The sequence below is a fragment of the Pleurodeles waltl genome, chromosome 2_2, assembly GCF_031143425.1.
Source record: "Pleurodeles waltl isolate 20211129_DDA chromosome 2_2, aPleWal1.hap1.20221129, whole genome shotgun sequence".
In the NCBI taxonomy this organism is placed as follows: domain Eukaryota; kingdom Metazoa; phylum Chordata; class Amphibia; order Caudata; family Salamandridae; genus Pleurodeles; species Pleurodeles waltl.
The window spans coordinates 1,198,363,855-1,198,390,084 of NC_090439.1; the positions used below are offsets into that span (position 1 = coordinate 1,198,363,855).

General features: G+C 49.9%; 1 protein-coding gene across 1 annotated transcript in view; it reads left to right on the forward strand.

The window, feature by feature from the left end:
- Positions 1 to 22,397, forward strand: part of LOC138279410 (collagen alpha-1(III) chain-like) — a 125,959-nt gene extending 103,562 nt beyond the window's left edge. Inside the window, exon 4 of the mRNA XM_069219402.1 lies at positions 18,795 to 22,397. Within this exon, the coding sequence (XP_069075503.1) occupies positions 18,795 to 22,397 (3,603 nt within the window). The remainder of the gene's footprint in view (positions 1 to 18,794) is intronic.
- The last annotated feature ends 3,833 nt before the right edge of the window (positions 22,398 to 26,230 follow it).

Sequence of the window (26,230 nt, forward strand, 5' to 3'; positions counted from 1 at the left end):
TAAGAGGGGCTGCAATGGAGCCATAGTTCTTAATGAACCTCCTGTAATACCCAGTGAGGCCTAGGAAGGCTCTCACCTGAGTCTGAGTGGTAGGGGGAACCCAATCAATAATAGTTTGGATTTTCCCCTGAAGTGGTGCAATCTGTTCCCCACCAACAAGGTGTCCCAGATAAACCACCTTACCCTGCCCTATCTGGCACTTTGATGCCTTGATAGTGAGGCCTGCCTTTTGCAGGGCCTCCAAAACTTTCCAAAGGTGGACCAGGTGATCATCCCAGCTGGAGCTAAAGACAGCTATATCATCCAAATATGCTGCACTGAAAGCTTCCAGCCCTTGCAGGACTGTGTTCACCAACCTCTGAAAAGTGGCAGGTGCATTTTTCAAACCAAAAGGCATCACAGTAAACTGGTAATGTCCTCCAATGGTAGAAAATGCAGTCTTAGATTTAGCATCTTCTGACAATTTGATCTGCCAATACCCTGCAGTCAAATCAAAAGTGCTTAGATACTTGGCAGATGCCAGTGTATCTATTAGCTCATCTGCCCTGGGTATAGGGTGAGCATCAGTTTTGGTTACCAAGTTGAGACCTCTATAGTCTACACAAAACCTCATTTCCTTCTTTCCATCTTTAGAATTGGGTTTTGGTACCAGTACCACAGGAGAAGCCCATGTACTGTCAGAGTGCTCAACCACTCCTAGTTCCAACATCTTCTGAACTTCTTGCTTTATGCAGTCCCTGACATGGTCAGGCTGCCTATAGATATTACTTTTGACAGGTAAACTGTCTCCAGTATCTATAGTGTGCTCACACCAAGAAGTGGTGCCTGGCACAATGGAGAAGAGTTCTGAAAATTGTCCTAGGAGATTTATGCAATTATCTTTCTGCTCAGCAGTAAGACAATCAGCCAAAACTACCCCTTCCACAAGAGCATCTTGTTCTGTGGAAGAGAAGAGATCAGGTAGAGGATCACTGTCTTCTTCCTGTCCCTCATCTGTTGCCATGAGCAGGGTGAGATCAGCCCTGTCATAGTAGGGTTTCAGGCGGTTGACATGGAGCACCCTAAGGGGACTCCTGGCAGTGCCTAAGTCAACCAAGTAGGTGACTTCACCCTTCTTTTCAACAATTGTGTGGGGTCCACTCCATTTATCTTGGAGTGCTCTTGGGGCCACAGGCTCCAAGACCCATACTTTCTGCCCTGGTTGGTACTGAACCAAAACAGCCTTCTGATCATGCCATTGCTTCTGGAGCTCTTGGCTGGCCTGAAGGTTTTTACTGGCCTTTTTCATGTACTCAGCCATCCTTGATCTGAGGCCAAGTACATAGTCCACAATATCCTGATTAGGAGCTTTTAAAGGTTGTTCCCAACCCTCCTTTACAAGTGTGAGTGGACCCGTAACAGGGTGTCCAAAAAGAAGTTCAAAGGGGCTGAAGCCCACTCCTTTCTGGGGTACCTCTCTGTAGGCAAAAAGGAGGCATGGTAGAAGGATATCCCATCTCCTGCGGAGTTTTTCAGGGAGTCCCATAATCATGCCTTTGAGAGTTTTATTAAATCTCTCCACCAGTCCATTTGTTTGTGGATGATAGGGTGTTGTGAACTTGTAAGTTACACCACACTCCTTCCACATGGCCTTTAAGTATGCAGACATGAAATTGCTTCCTCTGTCTGATACTACTTCCTTTGGGAAGCCCACCCTGGAAAATATTCCCAGGAGGGCCTTTGCCACTGCAGGAGCTGTAGTGGTCCTTAAAGGAATAGCTTCAGGATATCTTGTGGCATGGTCCACTACCACCAAGATAAACCTATTGCCTGAAGCAGTAGGAGGGTCAAGGGGGCCAACTATGTCAACCCCTACCCTTTCAAAGGGAACCCCAACCACAGGCAGTGGGATAAGGGGTGCCTTTGGAGTGCCACCTGTCTTGCCACTGGCTTGACAGGTTTCACAGGACTTGCAAAATTCTTTTGTGTCCTCAGACATCCTAGGCCAATGAAACAATGGTACCAATCTGTCCCAAGTTTTAATTTGACCCAGGTGCCCAGCTAAGGGAATGTCATGTGCCAGTGTTAGGAGGAACTTTCTGTACTCCTGAGGAATCACTAATCTCCTGGCAGCTCCAGGTTTAGGATCCCTATGCTCAGTGTACAAGAGGTTGTCCTCCCAGTAAACTCTGTGTGAGTCACTGACATCCCCATTAGCCTGTTTGACAGCTTGCTGTCTGAGACCCTCTAATGTGGGACAGGTTTGCTGTGCCACACTCAGCTCCTCTCTGGCAGGCCCCCCTTCACCCAAAAGCTCAGCAGTGTCTGCTTCCAGCTCCTCTGGTGTAGGTTCTGCACAGGGAGGGAATTCTTCTTCCTCAGAAGTAGAATCCACTGTAGAGGGAGGGATAGTAGGAAGTGGTTTGCTTCTACTAGCCCTAGCTTTAGGGAGCACTTGGTCCATTGTTCCAGGATCCAAGCTTCCCTGTCCTTTTTGCTTTTTGGCCTGAGCCCTTGTCAAAGCAAAAATATGCCCTGGGATGCCCAGCATTGCTGCATGGGCCTCCAACTCCACATCTGACCAAGCTGATGTCTCCAAATCGTTCCCTAATAGACAGTCTACAGGTAAATCTGAAGCTACCACAACTTTCTTTGGACCAGATACCCCCCCCCCCAGTTGAGATTTACAACAGCCATGGGGTGGCTTTGTGTTATGTTGTGAGCATCGGTTACTTGGTACTGGTGTCCAAGTATGTGTTGTTCAGGGTGCACCAGTTTCTCAATCACCATTGTGACACTGGCACCTGTGTCCCTGTAGGCCTGGACCTCAACACCATTTATTAGGGTTAGTTGCTTGTACTTCTCCAAGTTATGGGGGCAAGCAACCAAAGTGGCTAAGTCAATAGCCCCTTCAGAGACTAAAGTAGCCTCTGTGGTCTCCCTAATCAGACCAACCCTAACTAAATTACCAAAAGTGAGCCCAGCTACTCCCTTGGATTGGCTATTAGTAGGTTTGCTCCCACCACCACTGCTATTAGTAGGGACACTAGGTGTAGCAGTAGGGGTTGTAGTGGTAGGAGCTGTGGTGCCTTTCTTTGGACAACTGGGATCTGTTGTCCAATGGCCTTTTATCTTACATAAATAGCACCATGGTTTCTTTTCCTTGTTCTGATTAAAGGAGGATTTGGGCCCACCACCCCCACCAGAGTGTTTTTGTGGGCCTGATGAAGACTCATTTTTAGATTTGTCCCCACCCTTGTCAGAAGACTTACCATCCTTCTTTTTGTTGCCATCTTTGTCACCCCCTGTATGAACTTTTCTGTTCACTCTTGTTCTGACCCATTTGTCTGCCTTCTTTCCCAATTCTTGGGGAGAGGTCAGATCAGAGTCCACCAAGTACTGGTGCAACAAATCAGACACACAATTATTAAGAATATGCTCTCTCAGGATCAAGTTATACAGGCTGTCATAATCAGTAACTTTACTGCCATGTAACCACCCCTCCAAGGCCTTCACTGCCTGGTCAATGAAATCAACCCAGTCTTGTGAAGACTCCTTTTTGGTATCTCTGAACTTTATCCTGTACTGTTCAGTGGTTAAGCCATACCCATCCAGGAGTGCATTCTTAAGAACTTGGAAATTGTTAGCATCATTTTCTTTTACAGTAAGGAGCCTATCCCTACCTTTTCCAGTAAATGATAGCCATAGGATAGCAGCCCACTGATTTTGAGGGACATCCTGTAAAACACAGGCCCTCTCAAGTGCAGCAAACCACTTGTTAATGTCATCCCCCTCCTTGTAAGGGGGAACTATCTTATGCAGATTCCTGGAATCATGCTCTTTTGCAGGATGACTATGGGGAATACTGCTGCTGCCACCATGGGTATCTAAACCCATTTTCTGTCTTTCCCTCTCTATTTCTAAAGACTGTCTATCCAAATCCAGCTGTTGCTTCTTGAACTTCAGTCTGGTTTGCTCCACTCTCAATCTATTGAGCTCCCTTTCTAACAATCTGTCATCAGGGTGGGTGGGAGGGACATTTCTAGATACAGAGGTGTGATGGGAATGAACAGAAGGAGACCTGTCCCTTACAGAGGGCACCCTAACAGCTTGGCTACCAGTATAATGTGAGAGCACATCATCAGTATGATGTGATTCAACCTCTGTACCAACTATGCCAGACTGTCTAGTAATGGGCAGGCTGAGAAGTTTCTTTCCTCAACCTTTTCCTGGGGGAGTCCCTGGATCAGATTGAGAACCATTAGCTACTTTTTCTACAGATTGGGCACTTATGGCCTTATCCTGTACTCTAAGCATATTAATTAACAGTTCTAAGGAAGGATTCTTCCCTACACTCAAACCTCTCTCTATGCAGAGACTCCTTGCTCCTTTCCAGCTAAGGTGATCATATGCAAGTTTGGACAGTTCAACTTTTTGGCCTGTGCCAGACATTTTTAGAGAGAGTTAAAGTGATAGATAAAGAGAAAAAAGTTTTCAGAACTTTTTGGAAAGACAGAAAAAAACTTTTTAAACTTTTAAGAACTTTTTGAAAGTTTAGAAGTACTTTTCAGCACTTAGAAAAGAGTGAAAAGAGGAAATGCAAAACTTTTTGGCTATGTGTATATACACTGACCTTGTTTTGTATATTCTTCTCTTATGAAAAGTACAATGACAAGAGTGGTAAGTAGTCTCAAAGCACTTATCCCACCGCTGCACAACCAATGTAGGAGGCTGGACTGGCTTGTAGTGAGTACCAAGGGGTACTTGCACCTTGCACCAGGCCCAGTTATCCCTTATTAGTGTATAGGGTGTCTAGCAGCTTAGGCTGATAGATAATGGTAGCTTAGCAGAGCAGCTTAGGCTGAACTAGGAGACGTGTGAAGCTACTACAGTAGCACTTAGTGTCATATGCACAATATCATAAGAAAACACAATACACAGTTATACTAAAAATAAAGGTACTTTATTTTTATGACAATATGCCAAAGTATCTTAGAGTGTACCCTCAGTGAGAGGATAGGAAATATACACAAGATATATATACACAATAGCAAAAATATGCAGTATAGTCTTAGAAAACAGTGCAAACAATGTATAGTTACAATAGGATGCAATGGGGAAACATAGGGATAGGGGCAACACAAACCATATACTCCAGAAGTGGAATGCGAACCACGAATGGACCCCAAACCTATGTGACCTTGTAGAGGGTCGCTGGGACTATTAGAAAATAGTGAGAGTTAGAAAAATAACCCTCCCCAAGACCCTGAAAAGTGAGTGCAAAGTGCACTAAAGTTCCCCTAAGGACAAAATAGTCGTGTTAGAGGGAGAATGCAAGGAAAACACAAATCAGCAATGCAACAACGATGGATTCCTGTCTGAAGGTACCTGTGGAACAAGGGGACCAAGTCCAAAAGTCACAAGCAGCTCGGAGATGGGCAGATGCCCAAGAAATGCCAGCGGTTGGTGCAAAGAAGCTCTTACTAGGCTGAAGAACTGTGAATACTGCAGGAACGACAAGGGCTAGAGACTTCCCCTTTGGAGGATGGATCCTCCACGCCTTGGAGAGTCGTGCAGAAGTGTTTTCCCGCCGGATGGACGCCAACAAGCCTTGCTACACGCAAATCGTGCGTTTGGCGTTTTTGGACGCTGCTGGGGCCCAGGAGGGACCAGAAGGTCGCAAATTGGACCTGCAAAGAGAGGGGACGTCGAGCAAGACAAAGACCCCTCCCTGAAGCAGGTAGCACCCGGAGAAATGCCAGAAACAGGCAGTACGACGATGCGTGAAACGGTGCTCGCCGAAGTTGCACAAAGGAGTCCCACGTCGCCGGAGACCAACTTAGAAAGTCGTGCAATGCAGGTTAGAGTGCCGTGGACCCAGGCTTGGCTGTGCACACAGGATTTCCGCCGGAAGTGCACAGGGGCCGGAGAAGCTTGCAAAGTCGCGGTTCCCAGCAATGCAGCCCAGCGAGGTGAGGCAAGGACTTACCTCCACCAAACTTGGGCTGAAGAGTCACTGGACTGTGGGGGTCACTTGGACGGTGTCGCTGGATTCGAGGGACCTCGCTCGTCGTGCTGAGAGGAGACCCAAGGGACCTGTAATGCAGCTTTTTGGTGCCTGCGGTTGCAGGGGGAAGATTCCGTCGACCCACGGGAGATTTCTTCGGAGCTTCTGGTGCAGAGAGGAGGCAGACTACCCCCACAGCATGCACAAGCAGGAAAACAGTCGAGAAGGCGGCAGGATCAGCGTTACAGAGTTGCAGTAGTCGTCTTTGCTACTATGTTGCAGGTTTGCAGGCTTCCAGCGCGGTCAGCGGTCGATTCCTTATCAGAAGGTGAAGAGGGAGATGCAGAGGAACTCGGCTGAGCTCATGCATTCGTTATCTGAAGTTTCCCCAGAGACAGAGACCCTAAATAGCCAGAAAAGAGGGTTTGGCTACCTAGGAGAGAGGAAAGGCTACTAACACCTGAAGGAGCCTATCACAAGGAGTCTCTGACGTCACCTGGTGGCACTGGCCACTCAGAGCAGTCCAGTGTGCTAGCAGCACCTCTGTTTCCAAGATGGCAGAGGTCTGGAGCACACTGGAGGAGCTCTGGACACCTCCCAGGGGAGGTGCAGGTCAGGGGAGTGGTCACTCCCCTTTCCTTTGTCCAGTTTCGCGCCAGAGCAGGGGCTAAGGGGTCCCTGAACCGGTGTAGACTGGCTTATGCAGAATTGGTCACATCTGTGCCCAACAAAGCATTTCCAGAGGCTGGGGGAGGCTACTCCTCCCCTGCCTTCACACCATTTTCCAAAGGGAGAGGGTGTCACACCCTCTCTCAGAGGAAGTTCTTTGTTCTGCCATCCTGGGCCAGGCCTGGCTGGACCCCAGGAGGGCAGCTGCCTGTCTGAGGGGTTGGCAGCAGCAGCAGCTGCAGAGAAACCCCAGGAAGGGCAGTCTGGCAGTATCAGGGTCTGTGCTACAGACCACTGGGATCATAGAATTGTACCAACAATGCCAGGATGGCATAGAGGGGGCAATTCCATGATCATAGACATGTTACATGGCCATATTCGGAGTTACCATGGTGAAGCTACAAATAGGTAGTGACCTATATGTTGTGCACGCGTGTAATGGTGTCCCCGCACTCACAAAGTTCAGTGAATTGGCTCTGAACAATGTGGGGGCACCTTGGCTAGTGCCAGGGTGCCCTCACACTAAGTAACTTTGCACCTAACCTTTACCAGGTAAAGGTTAGACATATAGGTGACTTATAAGTTACTTAAGTGCAGTGTAAAATGGCTGTGAAATAACGTGGACGTTATTTCACTCAGGCTGCAGTGGCAGGCCTGTGTAAGAATTGTCAGAGCTCCCTATGGGTGGCAAAAGAAATGCTGCAGCCCATAGGGATCTCCTGGAACCCCAATACCCTGGGTACCTCAGTACCATATACTAGGGAATTATAAGGGTGTTCCAGTAAGCCAATGTAAATTGGTAAAAATGGTCACTAGCCTGTCAGTGACAATTTGGAAAGAAATGAGAGAGCATAACCACTGAGGTTCTGATTAGCAGAGCCTCAGTGAGACAGTTAGTCACTACACAGGTAACACATTCAGGCACACTTATGAGCACTGGGGCCCTGGGTTACCAGGGTCCCAGTGACACATACAACTAAAACAACATATATACAGTGAAAAATGGGGGTAACATGCCAGGCAAGATGGTACTTTCCTACACTTACCACTCTTGTCATTGTACTTTTCATAAGAGAAAAATATACAAAGCAAGTTCAGTGTATATACACATAGCCAAAAAGTTTTGCATTTCCTCTTTTCACTCTTTTCTAAGTGCAGAAAAGTACTCCTAACTTTCAAAAAAGTTCTAAAAAGTTTTAAAAGTTTTTTTTCTGTCTTTCTAAAAAGTTCTGAAAACTTTTTTATCTTTTACTATCACTTTAACTCTCTCTAAAAATGTCTGGCACAGGCCAAAATGTTGATCTGTCCAAACTTGCATATGACCACCTTAGCTGGAAAGGAGCAAGGAGTCTCTGTGTAGAGAGAGGTTTGAGTGTAGGGAAGAATCCTTCCTTGGAACTGTTACTTAACATGCTTAGAGAACAGGATAAGGCTAGAAGTGCCCCATCTGTTGAAAAAGTAGCTAATGGTTCTCAATCTGATCCAGGGACTCCCCCAGGAAAAGATTCAGGAAAGAAACTTGCTAGCCTGCCCATTACTAGACAGTCTAGCATAGTTGGTAATGATGATGAGCCACACCATATAAATAGTGTTGTCTCACATCATAGCAAAAGCATTTATTCTCACCATACTGGTAGTGATGTTTCTGTTAGCCAAGCTGTTAGGGTGGCTTCTGTAAGGGACAGGTCTCCTTCTGTCCATTCTCACCATACTTCTGTTTCAAGGCATGTCCCTCACACCCACCCTGATGACAGATTGTTAGAAAGGGAGCTCAATAGATTGAGAGTGGAACAAACCAGACTGAAGCTCAAGAAGCAACAGCTGGATTTGGATAGACAGACTTTAGAAGTAGAGAAGGAGAGACAGAAACTGGGTTTAGAAACCCATGGTGGCAGCAGCAGTATTCCCCATAGTCATCCTGCAAAAGAGCATGATTCCAGGAATCTGCACAAGATAGTTCCCCCTTATAAGGAGGGGGATGACATGAACAAGTGGTTTGCTGCACTTGAGAGGGCCTGTGTTGTACAGTATGTCCCCCAAAGGCAGTGGGCTGCTATCCTATGGCTATCATTTAGTGGAAAAGGTAGGGATAGGCTCCTTACTGTGAAAGAAAATGATGCTAATAATTTCCAAGTTCTTAAGAATGCACTCCTGGATGGTTATGGCTTAACCACTGAACAATACAGGATAAAGTTCAGAGAGACCAAAAAGGAGTCTTCACAAGACTGGGTTGATTTCATTGACCATTCAGGGAAGGCCTTGGAGGGGTGGTTACATGGCAGTAAAGTTACTGATTATGACAGCCTGTATAACTTGATCCTGAGAGAGCATATTCTTAATAATTGTGTGTCTGATTTGTTGCACCAGTACTTGGTGGACTCTGATCTGACCTCTCACCAAGAATTGGGAAAGAAGGCAGACAAATGGGTCAGAACAAGGGTGAACAGAAAAGTTCATACAGGGGGTGACAAAGATGGCAACAAAAAGAAGGATGGTAAGTCTTCTGACAAGGGTGGGGACAAATCTAAAAATGAGTCTTCATCATGCCCACAAAAACACTCTGGTGGGGGTGGTGGGCCCAAATCCTCTTTTAATCAGAACAAGGAAAAGAAACCATGGTGCTATTTATGTAAAATAAAAGGCCATTGGACAACAGATCCCAGTTGTCCAAAGAAAGGCACCAAGCCTCCTACCACTACAACCCCTACTGCTACACCTAGTGTCCCTACTAATAGCAGTGGTGGTGGGAGCAAACCTACTAATAGCCAATCCAAGGGAGTAGCTGGGCTCACTATTGGTAAATTAGTTGGGGTTGGCCTTGTTAGGGAGGGCACAGAGGCTGTGTTAGTCTCTGAGGGGGCTATTGATTTAGCCACCTTAGTTGCTTGTCCCCTTAATATGGATAAGTACAAGAAGCTACCCCTAATAAATGGTGTTGAGGTTCAGGCCTACAGGGACACTGGTGCCAGTGTGACTATGGTCATAGAGAAACTGGTCCACCCTGAACAACACCTACTTGGTCACCAGTACCAAGTAACCGATGCTCACAACAACACACTTAGCCACCCCATGGCTGTTGTAAATCTCAACTGGGGGGGGGGGTTACTGGTCCAAAGAAAGTTGTGGTAGCTTCACATTTACCTGTAGACTGTCTATTAGGCAATGATTTGGAGACATCAGCTTAGTCAGATGTGGAGTTGGAGGCCCATGGAGCAATGCTGGGCATCCCAGGGCATATTTTTGCTTTGACAAGGGCTCAGGCCAAAAAGCAAAAAGGACAGGGAAGCTTGGATCCTGGAACAATGGACCAAGTGCTCCCTAAAGCTAGGGCTAGTAGAAGCAAACCACTTCCTACTATCCCTCCCTCTACAGTGGATTCTACTTCTGAGGAAGAAGAATTCCCTCCCTGTGCAGAACCTACACCAGAGGAGCTGGAAGCAGACACTGCTGAGCTTTTGGGTGAAGGGGGGCCTGCCAGAGAGGAGCTGAGTGTGGCACAGCAAACCTGTCCCACATTAGAGGGTCTCAGACAGCAAGCTGTCAAACAGGCTAATGGGGATGTCAGTGACTCTCACAGAGTTTACTGGGAGGACAACCTCTTGTACACTGAGCATAGGGATCCTAAACCTGGAGCTGCCAGGAGATTAGTGATTCCTCAGGAGTACAGAAAGTTCCTCCTAACCCTGGCACATGACATTCCCCTAGCTGGACACCTGGGTCAAATGAAAACTTGGGACAGACTGGTTCCATTGTTTCATTGGCCTAGGATGTCTGAGGACACAAAGGAATTTTGTAAGTCCTGTGAAACCTGTCAAGCCAGTGGCAAGACAGGTGGCACCCCAAAGGCACCCCTTATTCCACTGCCTGTGGTTGGGGTTCCCTTTGAAAGGGTAGGGGTTGACATAGTTGGCCCCCTTGACCCTCCTACTGCTTCAGGCAATAGATTTATCTTGGTGGTAGTGGACCATGCCACAAGATATCCTGAAGCTATTCCTTTAAGGACCACTACAGCACCTGCAGTGGCAAAGGCCCTACTGGGAATATTTTCCAGGGTGGGCTTCCCAAAGGAAGTAGTATCAGACAGGGGAAGCAATTTCATGTCTGCATACTTAAAGGCCATGTGGAAGGAGTGTGGTGTAACGTACAAGTTCACAACACCCTATCATCCACAAACAAATGGACTGGTGGAGAGATTTAATAAAACTCTCAAAGGCATGATTATGGGTCTCCCTGAAAAACTCCGCAGGAGATGGGATATCCTTCTACCATGCCTCCTTTTTGCCTACAGGGAGGTACCCCAGAAAGGAGTGGGCTTCAGCCCCTTTGAACTTCTTTTTGGACACCCTGTTAGGGGTCCACTCACACTTGTAAAGGAGGGTTGGGAACAACCTTTAAAAGCTCCTAAGCAGGATATTGTGGATTATGTACTTGGCCTCAGATCAAGGATGGCTGAGTACATGAAAAAGGCCAGTAAAAACCTTCAGGCCAGCCAAGAGCTCCAGAAGCAATGGCATGATCAGAAGGCTGTTTTGGTTCAGTACCAACCAGGGCAGAAAGTGTGGGTCTTGGAGCCTGTGGCCCCAAGAGCACTCCAAGATAAATGGAGTGGACCTCACACAATTGTTGAAAAGAAGGGAGAAGTCACCTATTTAGTTGACTTAGGCACTGCCAGGAGTCCCCTTAGGGTGCTCCATGTCAACCGCCTGAAACCCTACTATGACAGGGCTGATCTCACCCTGCTCATGGCAACTGATCAGGGACAGGAAGAAGACAGTGATCCTCTACCTGATCTCTTCTCTTCCACAGAACAAGATGCTCTGGTGGAAGGTGTAGTTTTGGCTGATTGTCTTACTGCTGAGCAGAAAGACAATTGCATAAATCTCCTAGATCAATTCTCTGAACTCTTCTCTACTGTGCCAGGTACCACTTCTTGGTGTGAGCACACTATAGATACTGGAGACAGCTTGCCTGTCAAAAGTAAGATCTTTAGGCAGCCTGACCATGTCAGGGACTGCATAAAGCAAGAGGTCCAGAAAATGTTAGAACTAGGAGTGGTTGAGCACTCTGACAGTCCATGGGCTTCTCCTGTGGTACTGGTACCAAAACCCCATTCCAAAGATGGAAAGAAGGAAATGCGGTTTTGTGTAGACTATAGAGGTCTCAACTTGGTAACCAAAACTGATGCTCACCCTATACCCAGGGCAGATGAGCTCATAGATACACTGGCATCTGCCAAGTATCTAAGCACTTTTGATTTGACTGCAGGGTATTGGCAGATCAAATTGTCAGAAGATGCTAAACCTAAGACTGCATTTTCTACCATTGGAGGACATTTCCAGTTTACTGTAATGCCTTTTGGTTTGAAAAATGCACCTGCCACTTTTCAGAGGTTGGTGAACACAGTCCTGCAAGGGCTGGAAGCTTTCAGTGCAGCATATTTGGACGATATAGCTGTCTTTAGCTCCAGCTGGGATAATCACCTGGTCCACCTATGGAAAGTTTTGGAGGCCCTGCAAAAGGCAGGCCTCACTATCAAGGCTTCAAAGTGCCAGATAGGGCAGGGTAAGGTGGTTTATCTGGGACACCTTGTTGGTGGGGAACAGATTGCACCACTTCAGGGGAAAATCCAAACAATTATTGATTGGGTTCCCCCTACCACTCAGACTCAGGTGAGAGCCTTCCTAGGCCTCACTGGGTATTACAGGAGGTTCATTAAGAACTATGGCTCCATTGCAGCCCCTCTTAATGACCTCACATCCAAGAAAATGCCTAAAAAGGTATTATGGACAGCAAACTGTCAGAAAGCTTTTGAGGAGCTGAAGCAGGCCATGTGCTCTGCACCTGTCCTGAAAAGCCCTTGTTACTCTAAAAAATTCTATGTCCAAACTGATGCATCTGAATTAGGAGTAGGGGCAGTCCTATCACAACTTAATTCTGAGGGCCAGGATCAACCTGTTGCTTTTATTAGTAGGAGGTTGACCCCTAGAGAAAAGCGTTGGTCTGCCATTGAGAGGGAGGCCTTTGCTGTGGTCTGGGCTCTGAAGAAGTTGAGGCCATACCTGTTTGGCACTCACTTCATTGTTCAGACAGACCACAAACCTCTACTTTGGCTAAAACAAATGAAAGGTGAAAATCCTAAATTGTTGAGGTGGTCCATATCCCTACAGGGAATGGACTATACAGTGGAACATAGACCTGGGAGTAGCCACTCCAATGCAGATGGACTCTCCAGATATTTCCACTTAGACAATGAAGACTCATCAGGTCATGGCTAGTCTTATTGTCCTTCATTTGGGGGGGTTGTGTAGGAAAGTACCATCTTGCCTGGCATGTTACCCCCATTTTTCACTGTATATATGTTGTTTTAGTTGTATGTGTCACTAGGACCCTGGTAACCCAGGGCCCCAGTGCTCATAAGTGTGCCTGAATGTGTTACCTGTGTAGTGACTAACTGTCTCACTGAGGCTCTGCTAATCAGAACCTCAGTGGTTATGCTCTCTCATTTCATTCCAAATTGTCACTAACAGGCTAGTGACCATTTTTACCAATTTACATTGGCTTACTGGAACACCCTTATAATTCCCTAGTATATGGTACTGAGGTACCCAGGGTATTGGGGTTCCAGGAGATCCCTATGGGCTGCAGCATTTCTTTTGCCACCCATAGGGAGCTCTGACAATTCTTACACAGGCCTGCCACTGCAGCCTGAGTGAAATAACGTCCATGTTATTTCACAGCCATTTTACACTGCACTTAAGTAACTTATAAGTCACCTATTTGTCTAACTTTTACCTGGTAAAGGTTAGGAGCAAAGTTACTTAGTGTGAGGGCACCCTGGCACTAGCCAAGGTGCCCCCACATTGTTCAGAGCCAATTCCCTGAACTTTGTGAGTGCGGGGACACCATTACACGTGTGCACTACATATAGGTCACTACCTATATGTAGCTTCACAATGGTAACTCCGAATATGGCCATGTAACATGTCTATGATCATGGAATTGCCCCCTCTATGCGATCCTGGCATAGTTGGCACAATCCCATGATCCCAGTGGTCTGTAGCACAGACCCTGGTACTGCCAAACTGCCCTTCCTGGGGTTTCACTGCAGCTGCTGCTGCTGCCAACCCCTCAGACAGGCATCTGCCCTCCTGGGGTCCAGCCAGGCCTGGCCCAGGATGGCAGAACAAAGAACTTCCTCTGAGAGAGGGTGTGACACCCTCTCCCTTTGGAAAATGGTGTGAAGGCAGGGGAGGAGTAGCCTCCCCCAGCCTCTGGAAATGCTTTGTTGGGCACAGATGTGCCCAATTCTGCATAAGCCAGTCTACACCGGTTCAGGGGACCCCTTAGCCCTGCTCTGGCGCGAAACTGGACAAAGGAAAGGGGAGTGACCACTCCCCTGACCTGCACCTCCCCTGGGAGGTGTCCAGAGCTCCTCCAGTGTGCTCCAGGCCTCTGCCATCTTGGAAACAGAGGTGCTGCTGGCACACTGGACTGCTCTGAGTGGCCAGTGCCACCAGGTGACGTCAGAGACTCCTTGTGATAGGCTCCTTCAGGTGTTGCTAGCCTATCCTCTCTCCTAGGTAGCCAAACCCTCTTTTCTGGCTATTTAGGGTCTCTGTCTCTGGGGAAACTTTAGATAACGAATGCAAGAGCTCATCCGAGTTCCTCTGCATCTCTCTCTTCACCTTCTGCCAAGGAATCGACTGCTGACCGCGCTGGAAGCCTGCAAACCTGCAACATAGTAGCAAAGACGACTACTGCAACTCTGTAACGCTGATCCTGCCACCTTCTCGACTGTTTTCCTGCTTGTGCACGCTGTGGGGGTAGTCTGCCTCCTCTCTGCACCAGAAGCTCAGAAGAAATCTCCTGTGGGTCGACGGAATCTTCCCCCTGCAACCGCAGGCACCAAAAAGCTGCATTACCGGTCCCTTGGGTCTCCTCTCAGCACGACGAGCTAGGTCCCTCGAATCCATCGACTCTGTCCCAGTGACCACCACAGTCCAGTGACTCTTCAGTCCAAGTTTGGTGGAGGTAAGTCCTTGCCTCACCTCGCTGGGCTGCATTGCTGGGAACCACGACTTTTGCAGCTACTCCGGCCCCTGTGCACTTACGGTGGAAATCCTTTGTGCACAGCCAAGCCTGGGTCCACGGCACTCTAACCTGCATTGCACGACTTTCTAAGTTGGTCTCTGGCGACGTGGGACTCCTTTGTGCGATTTCGGGTGAGCACCGTTTCACGCATCCTCGTAGTGCCTGTTTCTAGCACTTCTCTGGGTGCTACCTGCTGCTGAGAGTACTCCTTGTCTTGCACGACGTCCCCTCTCTCTCCTGGTCCAATTTGCGACCTCCTGGTCCCTCCAGGGCCACAGCAGCGTCCAAAAACGCTAACCGCATGATTTGCAGCTAGCAAGGCTTGTTGGCATTCTTTCGGCGGGATAACACTTCTGCACAACTCTCCACGGCGAGCGGGCTCCGTCCACCAAAGGAGAAGTCTCTAGCCCTTTTCGTTCCTGCAGAAACCGCAGCTTCTTCTGTCCAGTATAAGCTTCTTTGCACCCGCAGCTGGCATTTCCTGGGCATCTGCCCATCTCCGACTTTCTTGTGACTTTTGGACTTTGTCCCCTTGTTCCACAGGTACCCTAGATTGGAAATCCACAGTTGTTGCATTGTTGGTTTGTGTCTTTCCTGCATTATTCCTCTAACACGACTTCTTTGTCCTTAGGGGAACTTTAGTGCACTTTGCACTCACTTTTCAGGGTCTTGGGGAGGATTATTTTTCTAACTCTCACTATTTTCTAATAGTCCCAGCGACCCTCTACAAGGTCACATAGGTTTGGGGTCCATTCGTGGTTCGCATTCCACTTTTGGAGTATTTGGTTTGTGTTGCCCCTATCCCTATGTGTCCCCATTGCACCCTATTGTAACTATACATTGTTTGCACTGTTTTCTAAGACTATACTGCATATTTTTGCTATTGTGTATATATATCTTGTGTATATTTCCTATCCTCTCACTGAGGGTACACTCTAAGATACTTTGGCATATTGTCATAAAAATAAAGTACCTTTATTTTTAGTATAACTGTGTATTGTGTTTTCTTATGATATTGTGCATATGACACTAAGTGGTACTGTAGTAGCTTCACACGTCTCCTAGTTCAGCCTAAGCTGCTCTGCTAAGCTACCATTATCTATCAGCCTAAGCTGCTAGACACCCTATACACTATTAAGGGATAACTGGGCCTGGTGCAAGGTGCAAGTACCCCTTGGTACTCACTACAAGCCAGTCCAGCCTCCTACAAGGAGTAGCCTCCCCAGGCCTCTAGAAATGCTTTCATGGGCACAGATGGTGCCCATTTCTGCATAAGCCAGTCTACACCGGTTCAGGGACCCCTCAGCCCTGCTCTGGCGCGAAACTGGACAAAGGAAAGGGGAGTGACCACTCCCCTGACCTGCACCTCCCCTGGGAGGTGCCCAGAGCTCCTCCAGTGTGCTCCAGACCTCTGCCATCTTGGAAACAGAGGTGCTGCTGGCACACTGGACTGCTCTGAGTGGCCAGTGCCAGCAGGTGACGTCAGAGACTCCTTCTGATAGGCTACTTCAGGTGTTGCTAGCCTATCCTCTCTCCTAAGTAGCCAAACCCTCTTTTCTGGCTATTTAGGGTCTCTGCTTTGGGGAATTCCTTAGATAACGAATGCAAGAGCTCATCAGAGCTCCTCTGCATCTCTCTCTTCACCTTCTGCCGAGGATTCGACTGCTGACCGCGCTGGAAGCCTGCAAAACTGCAACAAAGTAGCAAAGACGACTACTGCAACTCTGTAACGCTGATCCTGCCGCCTTCTCGAATGTTTTCCTGGTGGTGCATGCTGTGGGGGTAGTCTGCCTCCTCTCTGCACTAGAAGCTCCGAAGAAATCTCCCGTGGGTCGACGGAATCTTCCCCCTGCAACCGCAGGCACCAAAGAACTGCATTACTGGTAATCTGGTTCTCCTCTCAGCATGACGAGCGAAGTCCCTTGATTCAAGCAACTCTGTCCAAGTGACTCCCACAGTCCAGTGACTCTTCAGTCCAAGTTTGGTGGAGGTAAGTCCTTGCCTCCCCACGCCAGACTGCATTGCTAGGAACCGCGTCTTTTGCAGCTACTCCGGCCTCTGTGCACTTCCGGCGGAAATCCTTTGTGCACAGCCAAGCCTGGGTCGACGGCACTCTAACCTGCATTGCACGACTTTCTTAGTTGTCCTCTGGCGGCGTGGGACTCCTTTGTGCAACTTCGGGTGAGCACCGTTTCACTCTTCTTTGTAGTGCCTGTTCTGGCACTTCTCCATGTGCTGCCTGCTTCTGAGAGGGCTCCTTGTATTGCTCAACGCCCCCTCTGTACCCAGATGCAATTGGCGACATCCTGGTCCCTCCTGGGCCACAGCAGCACGCAAAAACCCTTACTGCACAATTTGCAGCTAGCAAGGCTTGTTGGCTGTATTCCCGCAGGAAAGCACTTCTGCACAACTCTCCACGGCGTGGGGGATCAATCCTCCAAAGGGGAAGTCTCTAGCCCTTGTCGTTCCTGCAGAATCCTCAGCTTCTACTGTCCAGTAGCAGCTTCTTTGCACCCACCGTTGGCATTTCCTGAGCATCTGCCCATCTCCGACTTGCTTGTGACTTTTGGACTTGGTCCCCTTGTTCCACAGGTACCCTCGTTTGGAAATCCATCGTTGTTGCATTCCTGGTTTGTGTCTTTCCTGCAGAATTCCCCTATCACGACTTCTGTGCTCTTTGGGGAACTTTAGTGCACTTTGCACTCACTTTTCAGGGTCTTGGGGAGGGTATTTTCCTAACGCTTACTATTTTCTAATAGTCCCAGCGACCCTCTACAAGGTCACATAGGTTTGGGGTCCATTTGTGGTTCGCATTCCACTTTTGGAGCATATGGTTTGTTTTGCCCCTATCCCTATGTGTCCCCATTGCATCCTATTGTAACTATACATTGTTTGTACTGTTTTCTAAGACTGTACTGCATATTTTTGGTATTGTGTACATATATCTTGTGTATATTTGCTACCCTCATACTGAGGGTACTCACTGAGATACTTTGGCATATTGTCATAAAAATAAAGTACCTTTATTTTTAGTATAACTGTGTATCGTGTTTTCTTATGATATTGTGCATATGACACTAAGTGGTACTGTAGGAGCTTCACTCGTCTCCTAGTTCAGCCTAAGCTGCTCTGCTAAGCTACCATTATCAATCAGCCTAAGCTGCTAGACACCCTATACACTAATAAGGGATACCTGGGCCTGGTGCAAGGTGTAAGTACCCCTTGGTACTCACTACAAGCCAGTCCAGCCTCCTACAATTGGCAAAGCCAATTCATCACAAAGACAAGACCTACTGGCTTTATCAATGCTTGTCCAGAGCTCTCTTGATTCAGCCGAAGCCCGTTTTCTTACATTCATTAATGGTTCAAGCAAAGGCAGGCCCGAAACGTTACTGTTCATTCACCAATCTGATCATGCTCTAGGATGCACCTGCTTCTGTGAAAAAAGACTGACCCTGAAGACTGACCCACGGGGAGAGTATGGAGCCGTGCGGTAACAAAGGCCGACTGCAGAGAGTGTGTGGCAGTCATGCCACTGCCACATGTGATTTCACCACCAGCAGTCACCATATGTAGCAGCAACCACGGGTGAAGCAGCAGAATCACTGCTATGACAGTCCCTGCATCGACCTCTCTGCAGACTTCTTACTGAGCTGCAAGGTGCAGCGCTCATCTCCCCCGTCATGGAGCATCCAGGTGCTGTGATCCTCGGAGTACTCACTGCTAATGCTGCGCAGTACTGAGGATAGTTTGACATGGAGTTGTGAAGGATACTCAGAGAAGTGCTCCAGTCCCTGGCTGAGGGTGAAGCTCAGCATCATTGAATAAAGCACCACAGGAGGCGCCCGGGAGTACTTGGAACCAGGCACCACAGGAGGTGCCAGGGAGTACTTGGAGCCAGAGCACCACAGGAGGTGCCCGGGAGTACTTGGAGCCAGAGAATCAAAGGAGGCGCGCAGCAGTACTTGGAATCGGGCACCACAGGATGTGCCCGGGAGTACTTGGAGCCAGAGCACCACAGTAGGCGCCGGGGAGTACTTGGAACCAGGCACCACAGGAGGTGTCCGGGAGTACTTGGAACCAGGCACCACAGGAGGTGCCCGGGAGTACTTGGAGCCAGAGCACAACAGGAGGTGCCCGGGAGTACTTGGAACCAGGCACCACAGGAGGTGCCCGGGAGTACTTGAAACCAGGCACCACAGGAGGTGCCCGGGAGTACTTGGAGCCAGAGCACAACAGGAGGTGCCCGGGAGTACTTGGAACCAGAGCACCACAGGAGGCGCCCGGGAGTACTTGGAAGCAGGCACCACAGGAGGTGCCCGGGGGTACTTGGAGCCAGAGCACCACAGGAGGTGCCCGGGAGTACTTGGAGCCAGAGCACCACAGGAGGCGCCCGGCAGTACTTGGAACCAGGCACCACAGGAGGTGCCCGGGAGTACTTGGAGCCAGAGCACCACAGGAGGTGCCCGTGAGTACTTGGAACCAGAGCACCACAGGAGGCGCCCGGGAGTACTTGGAACCAGGCACCACAGGAGGCACCCGGGAGTACTTGGAACCAGGCACCACACTAGGTGCCCGGGAGTACTTGGAGCCAGAGCACCACAGGAGGTGCCCGGGAGTACTTGGAGCCAGAGCACCACAGGAGGCGCCCGGCAGTACTTGGAACCAGGCACCACAGGAGGTGCCCGGGAGTACTTGGAGCCAGAGCACCACAGGAGGCGCCCGGGAGTACTTGGAACCAGAGCACCACAGGAGGCGCCGGGGAGTACTTGGAACCAGGCACCACAGGAGGTGCTCGGGAGTACTTGGAGCCAGAGCACCACAGGAGGTGCCCGGGAGTACTTGGAGCCATAGCACCAAAGGAGGCGCGCAGCAGTACTTGGAACCGGGCACCACAGGAGGTGCCCGGGAGTACTTGGAGCCAGAGCACCACAGGAGGCGCCGGGGAGTACTTGGAACCAGGCACCACAGGAGGAGTCCGGGAGTACTTGGAACCAGGCACCACAGGAGGTTCCCGGGAGTACTTGGAGCCAGAGCACCACAGGAGGTGCCCGGGAGTACTTGGAACCAGGCACCACAGGAGGTGCCCGGGAGTACTTGGAACCAGGCACCACAGGAGGTGCCCGGGAGTACTTGGAAGCAGGCACCACAGGAGGTGCCCGGGAGTACTTGGAGCCAGAGCACCACAGGAGGTGTCCGGGAGTACTTGGAGCCAGAGCACCACAGGAGGCGCCCGGGAGTACTTGGAAGCAGGCACCACAGGAGGTGCCCGGGAGTACTTGGAGCCAGAGCACCACAGGAGGTGCCCGGGAGTACTTGGAGCCAGAGCACCACAGGAGGCGCCCGGCAGTACTTGGAACCAGGCACCACAGGAGGTGCCCGGGAGTACTTGGAGCCAGAGCACCACAGGAGGTGCCCGGGAGTACTTGGAACCAGAGCACCACAGGAGGCGCCGGGGAGTACTTGGAACCAGGCACCACAGGAGGCACCCGGGAGTACTTGGAACCAGGCACCACAGGGGGTGCCCGGGAGTACTTGGAACCAGAGCACCACAGGAGGCGCCCGGGAGTACTTGGAACCAGAGCACCACAGGAAGCACCCGGGAGTCCTTGGAGCCAGAGCACCACAGGAGGCAACCGGGAGTACCTGGAGCCAGAACACCACAGGAGGCGCACGGGAGTACTTGGAACCAGAGCACCACAGGAAGCACCCGGGAGTACTTGGAACCAGGCACCACAGGAGGTGCCAGGGAGTACTTGGAACCAGAGCACCACAGGAGGCGCCCGGGAGTACTTGGAACCAGAGCACCACAGGAGGCGCCGGGGAGTACTTGGAACCAGGCACCACAGGAGGAGTCCGGGAGTACTTGGAACCAGGCACCACAGGAGGTGCCCGGGAGTACTTGGAGCCAGAGCACCACAGGAGGTGCCCGGGAGTACTTGGAACCAGGCACCACAGGAGGTGCCCGGGAGTACTTGGAACCAGGCACCACAGGAGGTGCCCGGGAGTACTTGGAAGCAGGCACCACAGGAGGTGCCCGGGAGTACTTGGAGCCAGAGCACCACAGGAGGTGCCCGGGAGTACTTGGAGCCAGAGCACCACAGGAGGCGCCCGGGAGTACTTGGAAGCAGGCACCACAGGAGGTGCCCGGGAGTACTTGGAGCCAGAGCACCACAGGAGGTGCCCGGGAGTACTTGGAGCCAGAGCACCACAGGAGGCGCCCGGCAGTACTTGGAACCAGGCACCACAGGAGGTGCCCGGGAGTACTTGGAGCCAGAGCACCACAGGAGGTGCCCGGGAGTACTTGGAACCAGAGCACCACAGGAGGCGCCGGGGAGTACTTGGAACCAGGCACCACAGGAGGCACCCGGGAGTACTTGGAACCAGGCACCACAGGGGGTGCCCGGGAGTACTTGGAACCAGAGCACCACAGGAGGCGCCCGGGAGTACTTGGAACCAGAGCACCACAGGAAGCACCCGGGAGTCCTTGGAGCCAGAGCACCACAGGAGGCAACCGGGAGTACCTGGAGCCAGAACACCACAGGAGGCGCACGGGAGTACTTGGAACCAGAGCACCACAGGAAGCACCCGGGAGTACTTGGAACCAGGCACCACAGGAGGTGCCAGGGAGTACTTGGAACCAGAGCACCACAGGAGGCGCCCGGGAGTACTTGGAACCAGAGCACCACAGGAGGCGCCCGGGAGTACTTGGAGCCAGAGCACCACAGGAGCCACCCAAAGGAGTACTTGGAGCCAGAGCACCATAGGAGGCCCCCGAAGGAGTACTTGGAACCAGAGCACCACAGGAGGCACCCGGGAGTATTGGAGCCAGAGCACCACAGGAGGCGCCCGGGAGTACTTCGAACCAAGCACCAGAGGAGGCCCCCGGAAGTATTTGGAACCAAGCACCACAGGAGGCGCCCGGGAGTACTTGGAGCCAAGCACCACAGGAGGCGCACAGGAGTACTTGGAGCCAGAGCACTACAGGAAGCACCCGGGAGTACTTGGAGCTAGAGCACCACAGGAGGCAACCGGGAGTACCTGGAGCCAGAGCACCACAGGAGGCGCCCGGGAGTACTTGGAGCCAGAGCACCACAGGAGGCACCCGGGAGTACCTGGAACCCGGGAGTACTTGGAGCCAGAGCACCACAGGAGGCGCCCGGGAGTACTTGGAGCCAGAGCACCACAGGAGGCACCCGGGAGTACCTGGAACCAGAGCACCACGGAAGGCGCCCGGGAGTACTTGGAACCAAGCACCACAGGAGGCGCCCGGGAGTACTTGGAGCCAGAGCACCACGGGAGGCGCCCGGGAGTACTTGGAGCCAGAGCACCACAGGAGGGGCCCGGGAGTACTTGGAGCCAAGCACCACAGGAGGCGCCCGGGATTACTTGGAGCCAAGCACCACGGAAGGCGCCCGGGAGTACCTGGAGCCAGAGCACCACAGGAGTCGCCCGGGAGTACTTGGAACCAGAGCACTTCTGCAGACGAGAAATGAGTGAACCAGCCGACGAGCACAGACCTCTTCTGTGGCTGAACAGTACTGACATCTGCCACACGTGGATTCTTCCAAGCAACTGTTATCTCTATGCCAGGTGTGGTGAACCTTGGCAACCAGGGGGTCATGCTTTCGGGACAGGATGTAGCTTCTGAAATGGCAAGAAACAGAGGGCGTGCACTGGATGCTCGTTGAAATGTGCAAAAGCTAAAGTACTCTAGGATCCAAGCAGTCCTTACACCCCTGTGGAAGTGTTGTGCCACGCGCCTCTCCGCAGCAGCAGCCCCTAACCCTAAATGGGTGCTGATGATGGCTTCCTTCCCAAGAAGCAGCTTTACACGGACACTTCCACTTCAAAGGAAACCAGGGTTCTGCATCCGGCCTTTCACATGAAGAAAACAAGCACTGGCAAAGCCAAGAGGTATTGCAGCATTTTGGCTTTTTCATTGCTCGTTGTGTTTTTTTTTATCTCATTTATTGTCGAGAGAGTATCCGGGCCTCATGTAGAAAAGAAAATGATTAAAAGCAAATATTGTTTGGTCTAAACCGTACATTGCCATAGTAGCTCCTATGTGTATGAGTGTGAAACTGCAGAGTGCCGCCCCTCACACTTGAGCCAGCCAGTGGCTGAAGTGGGTTACCCGCTCCCCAGTGAGGCAGAGTCCGAAGAAAAAGGTGAATGACAATAAGAAAGCGATGGATGAAGAGGGCTGACTATATCAGTATATATGGGGGAGATTTGGAAACATCGCTGTGGCACCTAGTGAACTCCATGCACCTCCCAACTATTCAGTGTCACTTATCAGCTGGCATCTGGATTACAATAGTTCACATGGATGAAGGCATTTACAAAACCAAGCAAGGTGTCTGTGCTTTATTTGCAGATGATCTCATTCCTTCAGAGTGGCAGAAGTGATAGGTTCAGCTGAAAAGCAGCAGTGAACATTATCAGTGAAAAGCATGAAATACCTTTTCCCATTCGGCGCTCAAAAGTAAAATCTATTCCAAGGGTTTTGTGCATTAGTGCAATTCTTACAAACTCTACATACTCAACAGACGCTGCTGTCTTTGCAGAGGGGATTCTTTTCGAACGAAAATGTGTATATTTATCTACATGTTTCTACTGAATAGCTGTACTTTATATTAATAAGCTTTTCACTGTGAACATTTATTCGTAACATACTATTCTCTTTGCTCTCTAAAGTGAAAAACCTTACGTATAACTTACAGAAAATAATGTAGTTGATAGACATGTTGTTAATGGTTATTGACCTAGTTGGATATAGGCGTGGTTTGCCCAGTCCAAATGTGACCCTCAGACTGCAGGATATCAAAGGAGCGCGAGCACGCCTGCTTTGGCTCAACTGGATTCGACAACTTGTTCTGGGGATGTCACATCGAGGCGATGGTGGCCGCAGTCTGGAGAGGGCACTTTCGGCCCCTAACTCTGCTGACCTTGTGTTTGATGCACAGGACTTTAAATATGACTCTCAACATCGGAAGCCAATGGAGAAATTTCAGATAGATGCTCAGAGTTTCACCAGATTAGACAGATCGGCAAGTTTCTTTTTGATGGCACAATTTTATCATCCACTGTGATGAAGTAGTCGTAATAGCTTGGGCAGTAAACTGATCACAATACCTTTGGTACACTGGTGCTTTACGGTCATCCTTGCTTTGGAGTATTTGAAGTACCAGTCTTAGGCCTTGATTATGAACAGGGCCACTGTAATTATGCGGCAGGGGAGCGTCAAATTGAGCGGCAGGGAGGGTCAAAGTATGCGGCTAGAAAACGCAAATTATGCGGCTAGAAAACGCAAATTATGTGGCTAGAAAACGCAAATTATGCGGCTAGAAAACGCAAATTATGCAGCAATGTGCTGCACACTGTGATAGTATTACTTCTTTTTTTGTCATTTTTAAACTGTCTGAGCATTCGTTGTGCCTCGTTAGTACCACTTTAAACACCCATATATGGCAATAAGCCACAGAAAGGTGACCAGTCAACCTTTGCAAAGGGCCTTCCACTGCGCAGCAACACATATCGCTGTGTTTTTAAAAACTTTTTAACCGTTTGAGATAGAAACATTTTTTTGTTAAAATCAGCAAATTATGCGGGAGATGACAGATTATGTAGCAAATGCGGCAAAATCTACAAATATGCTAAAATTGCGGCACAAATGCAGAATGCCAGTGGCCCTGGTTCCGGGTTAACACCATGGGGGTCTGTAGGAGGCTGGACTGGCTTGTAGTGAGTACCAAGGGGTACTTGCACCTTGCACCAGGCCCAGTTATCCCTTATTAGTGTATAGGGTGTCTAGCAGCTTAGGCTGATAGATAATGGTAGCTTAGCAGAGCAGCTTAGGCTGAACTAGGAGACGAGTGAAGCTACTACAGTACCACTTAGTGTCATATGCACAATATCATAAGAAAACACAATACACAGTTATAGTAAAAATAAAGGTACTTTATTTTTATGACAATATGCCAAAGTATCTTAGAGTGTACCCTCAGTGAGAGGATAGGAAATATACACAAGATATATATACACAATAGCAAAAATATGCAGTATAGTCTTAGAAAACAGTGCAAACAATGTATAGTTACAATAGGATGCAATGGGGAAACATAGGGATAGGGGCAACACAAACCATATACTCCAAAAGTGGAATGCGAACCACGAATGGACCCCAAACCTATGTGACCTTGTAGAGGGTCGCTGGGACTATTAGAAAATAGTGAGAGTTAGAAAAATAACCCTCCCCAAGACCCTGAAAAGTGAGTGCAAAGTGCACTAAAGTTCCCCTAAGGACAAAAGAGTCGTGTTAGAGGAATAATGCAGGAAAGACACAAACCAGCAATGCAACAACTGTGGATTTCCAATCTAGGGTACCTGTGGAACAAGGGGACCAAGTCCAAAAGTCACAAGCAAGTCGGAGATGGGCAGATGCCCAGGAAATGCCAGCTGTGGGTGCAAAGAAGCTTCGACTGGACAGAAGAAGCTGAGGTTTCTGCAGGAACGAAAAGGGCTAGAGATTTCCCCTTTGGTGGACGGATCCCACTCGCCTTGGAGAGTCGTGCAGAAGTGTTTTTCCGCCGGAAGGATGCCAACAAGCCTTGCTACACGCAAATCGTGCGTTTGGCGTTTTTGGAGGCTGCTGGGGCCCAGGAGGGACCAGGAGGTCGCAAATTGGACCTGCAGAGAGAGGGGACGTCGAGCAAGAGAAAGAGCCCTCACTGAAGCAGGTAGCACCCAGAGAAATGCCAGAAACAGGCACTACGAAGATGCGTGAAACGGTGCTCGCCGAAGTTGCACAAAGGAGTCCCACGTCGCCGGAGACCAACTTAGAAAGTCGTGCAATGCAGGTTAGAGTGCCGTGGACCCAGGCTTGGCTGTGCACGAAGGATTTCTGCCGGAAGTGCACAGGGGCCGGAGCAGCTGCAAAGTCGCGGTTCCCAGCAATGCAGCCCAGCGAGGTGAGGCAAGGACTTACCTCCACCAAACTTGGGCTGAAGAGTCACTGGACTGTGGGGGTCACTTGGACAGCGTCGCTGGATTCGAGGGACCTCGCTCATCGTGCTGAGAGGAGACCCAAGGGACCGGTAATGCAGCTTTTTGGTGCCTGCGGTTGCAGGGGGAAGATTCCGTCGACCCACGGGAGATTTCTTCGGAGCTTCTGGTGCAGAGAGGAGGCAGACTACCCCCACAGCATGCACAAGCAGGAAAACAGTCGAGAAGGCGGCAGGATCAGCGTTACAGAGTTGCAGTAGTCGTCTTTGCTACTATGTTGCAGGTTTGCAGGCTTCCAGCGCGGTCAGCGGTCGATTCCTTATCAGAAGGTGAAGAGAGAGATGCAGAGGAACTCGGCTGAGCTCATGCATTCGTTATCTAAAGTTTCCCCAGAGACAGAGACCCTAAATAGCCAGAAAAGAGGGTTTGGCTACCTAGGAGAGAGGAAAGGCTACTAACACCTGAAGGAGCCTATCA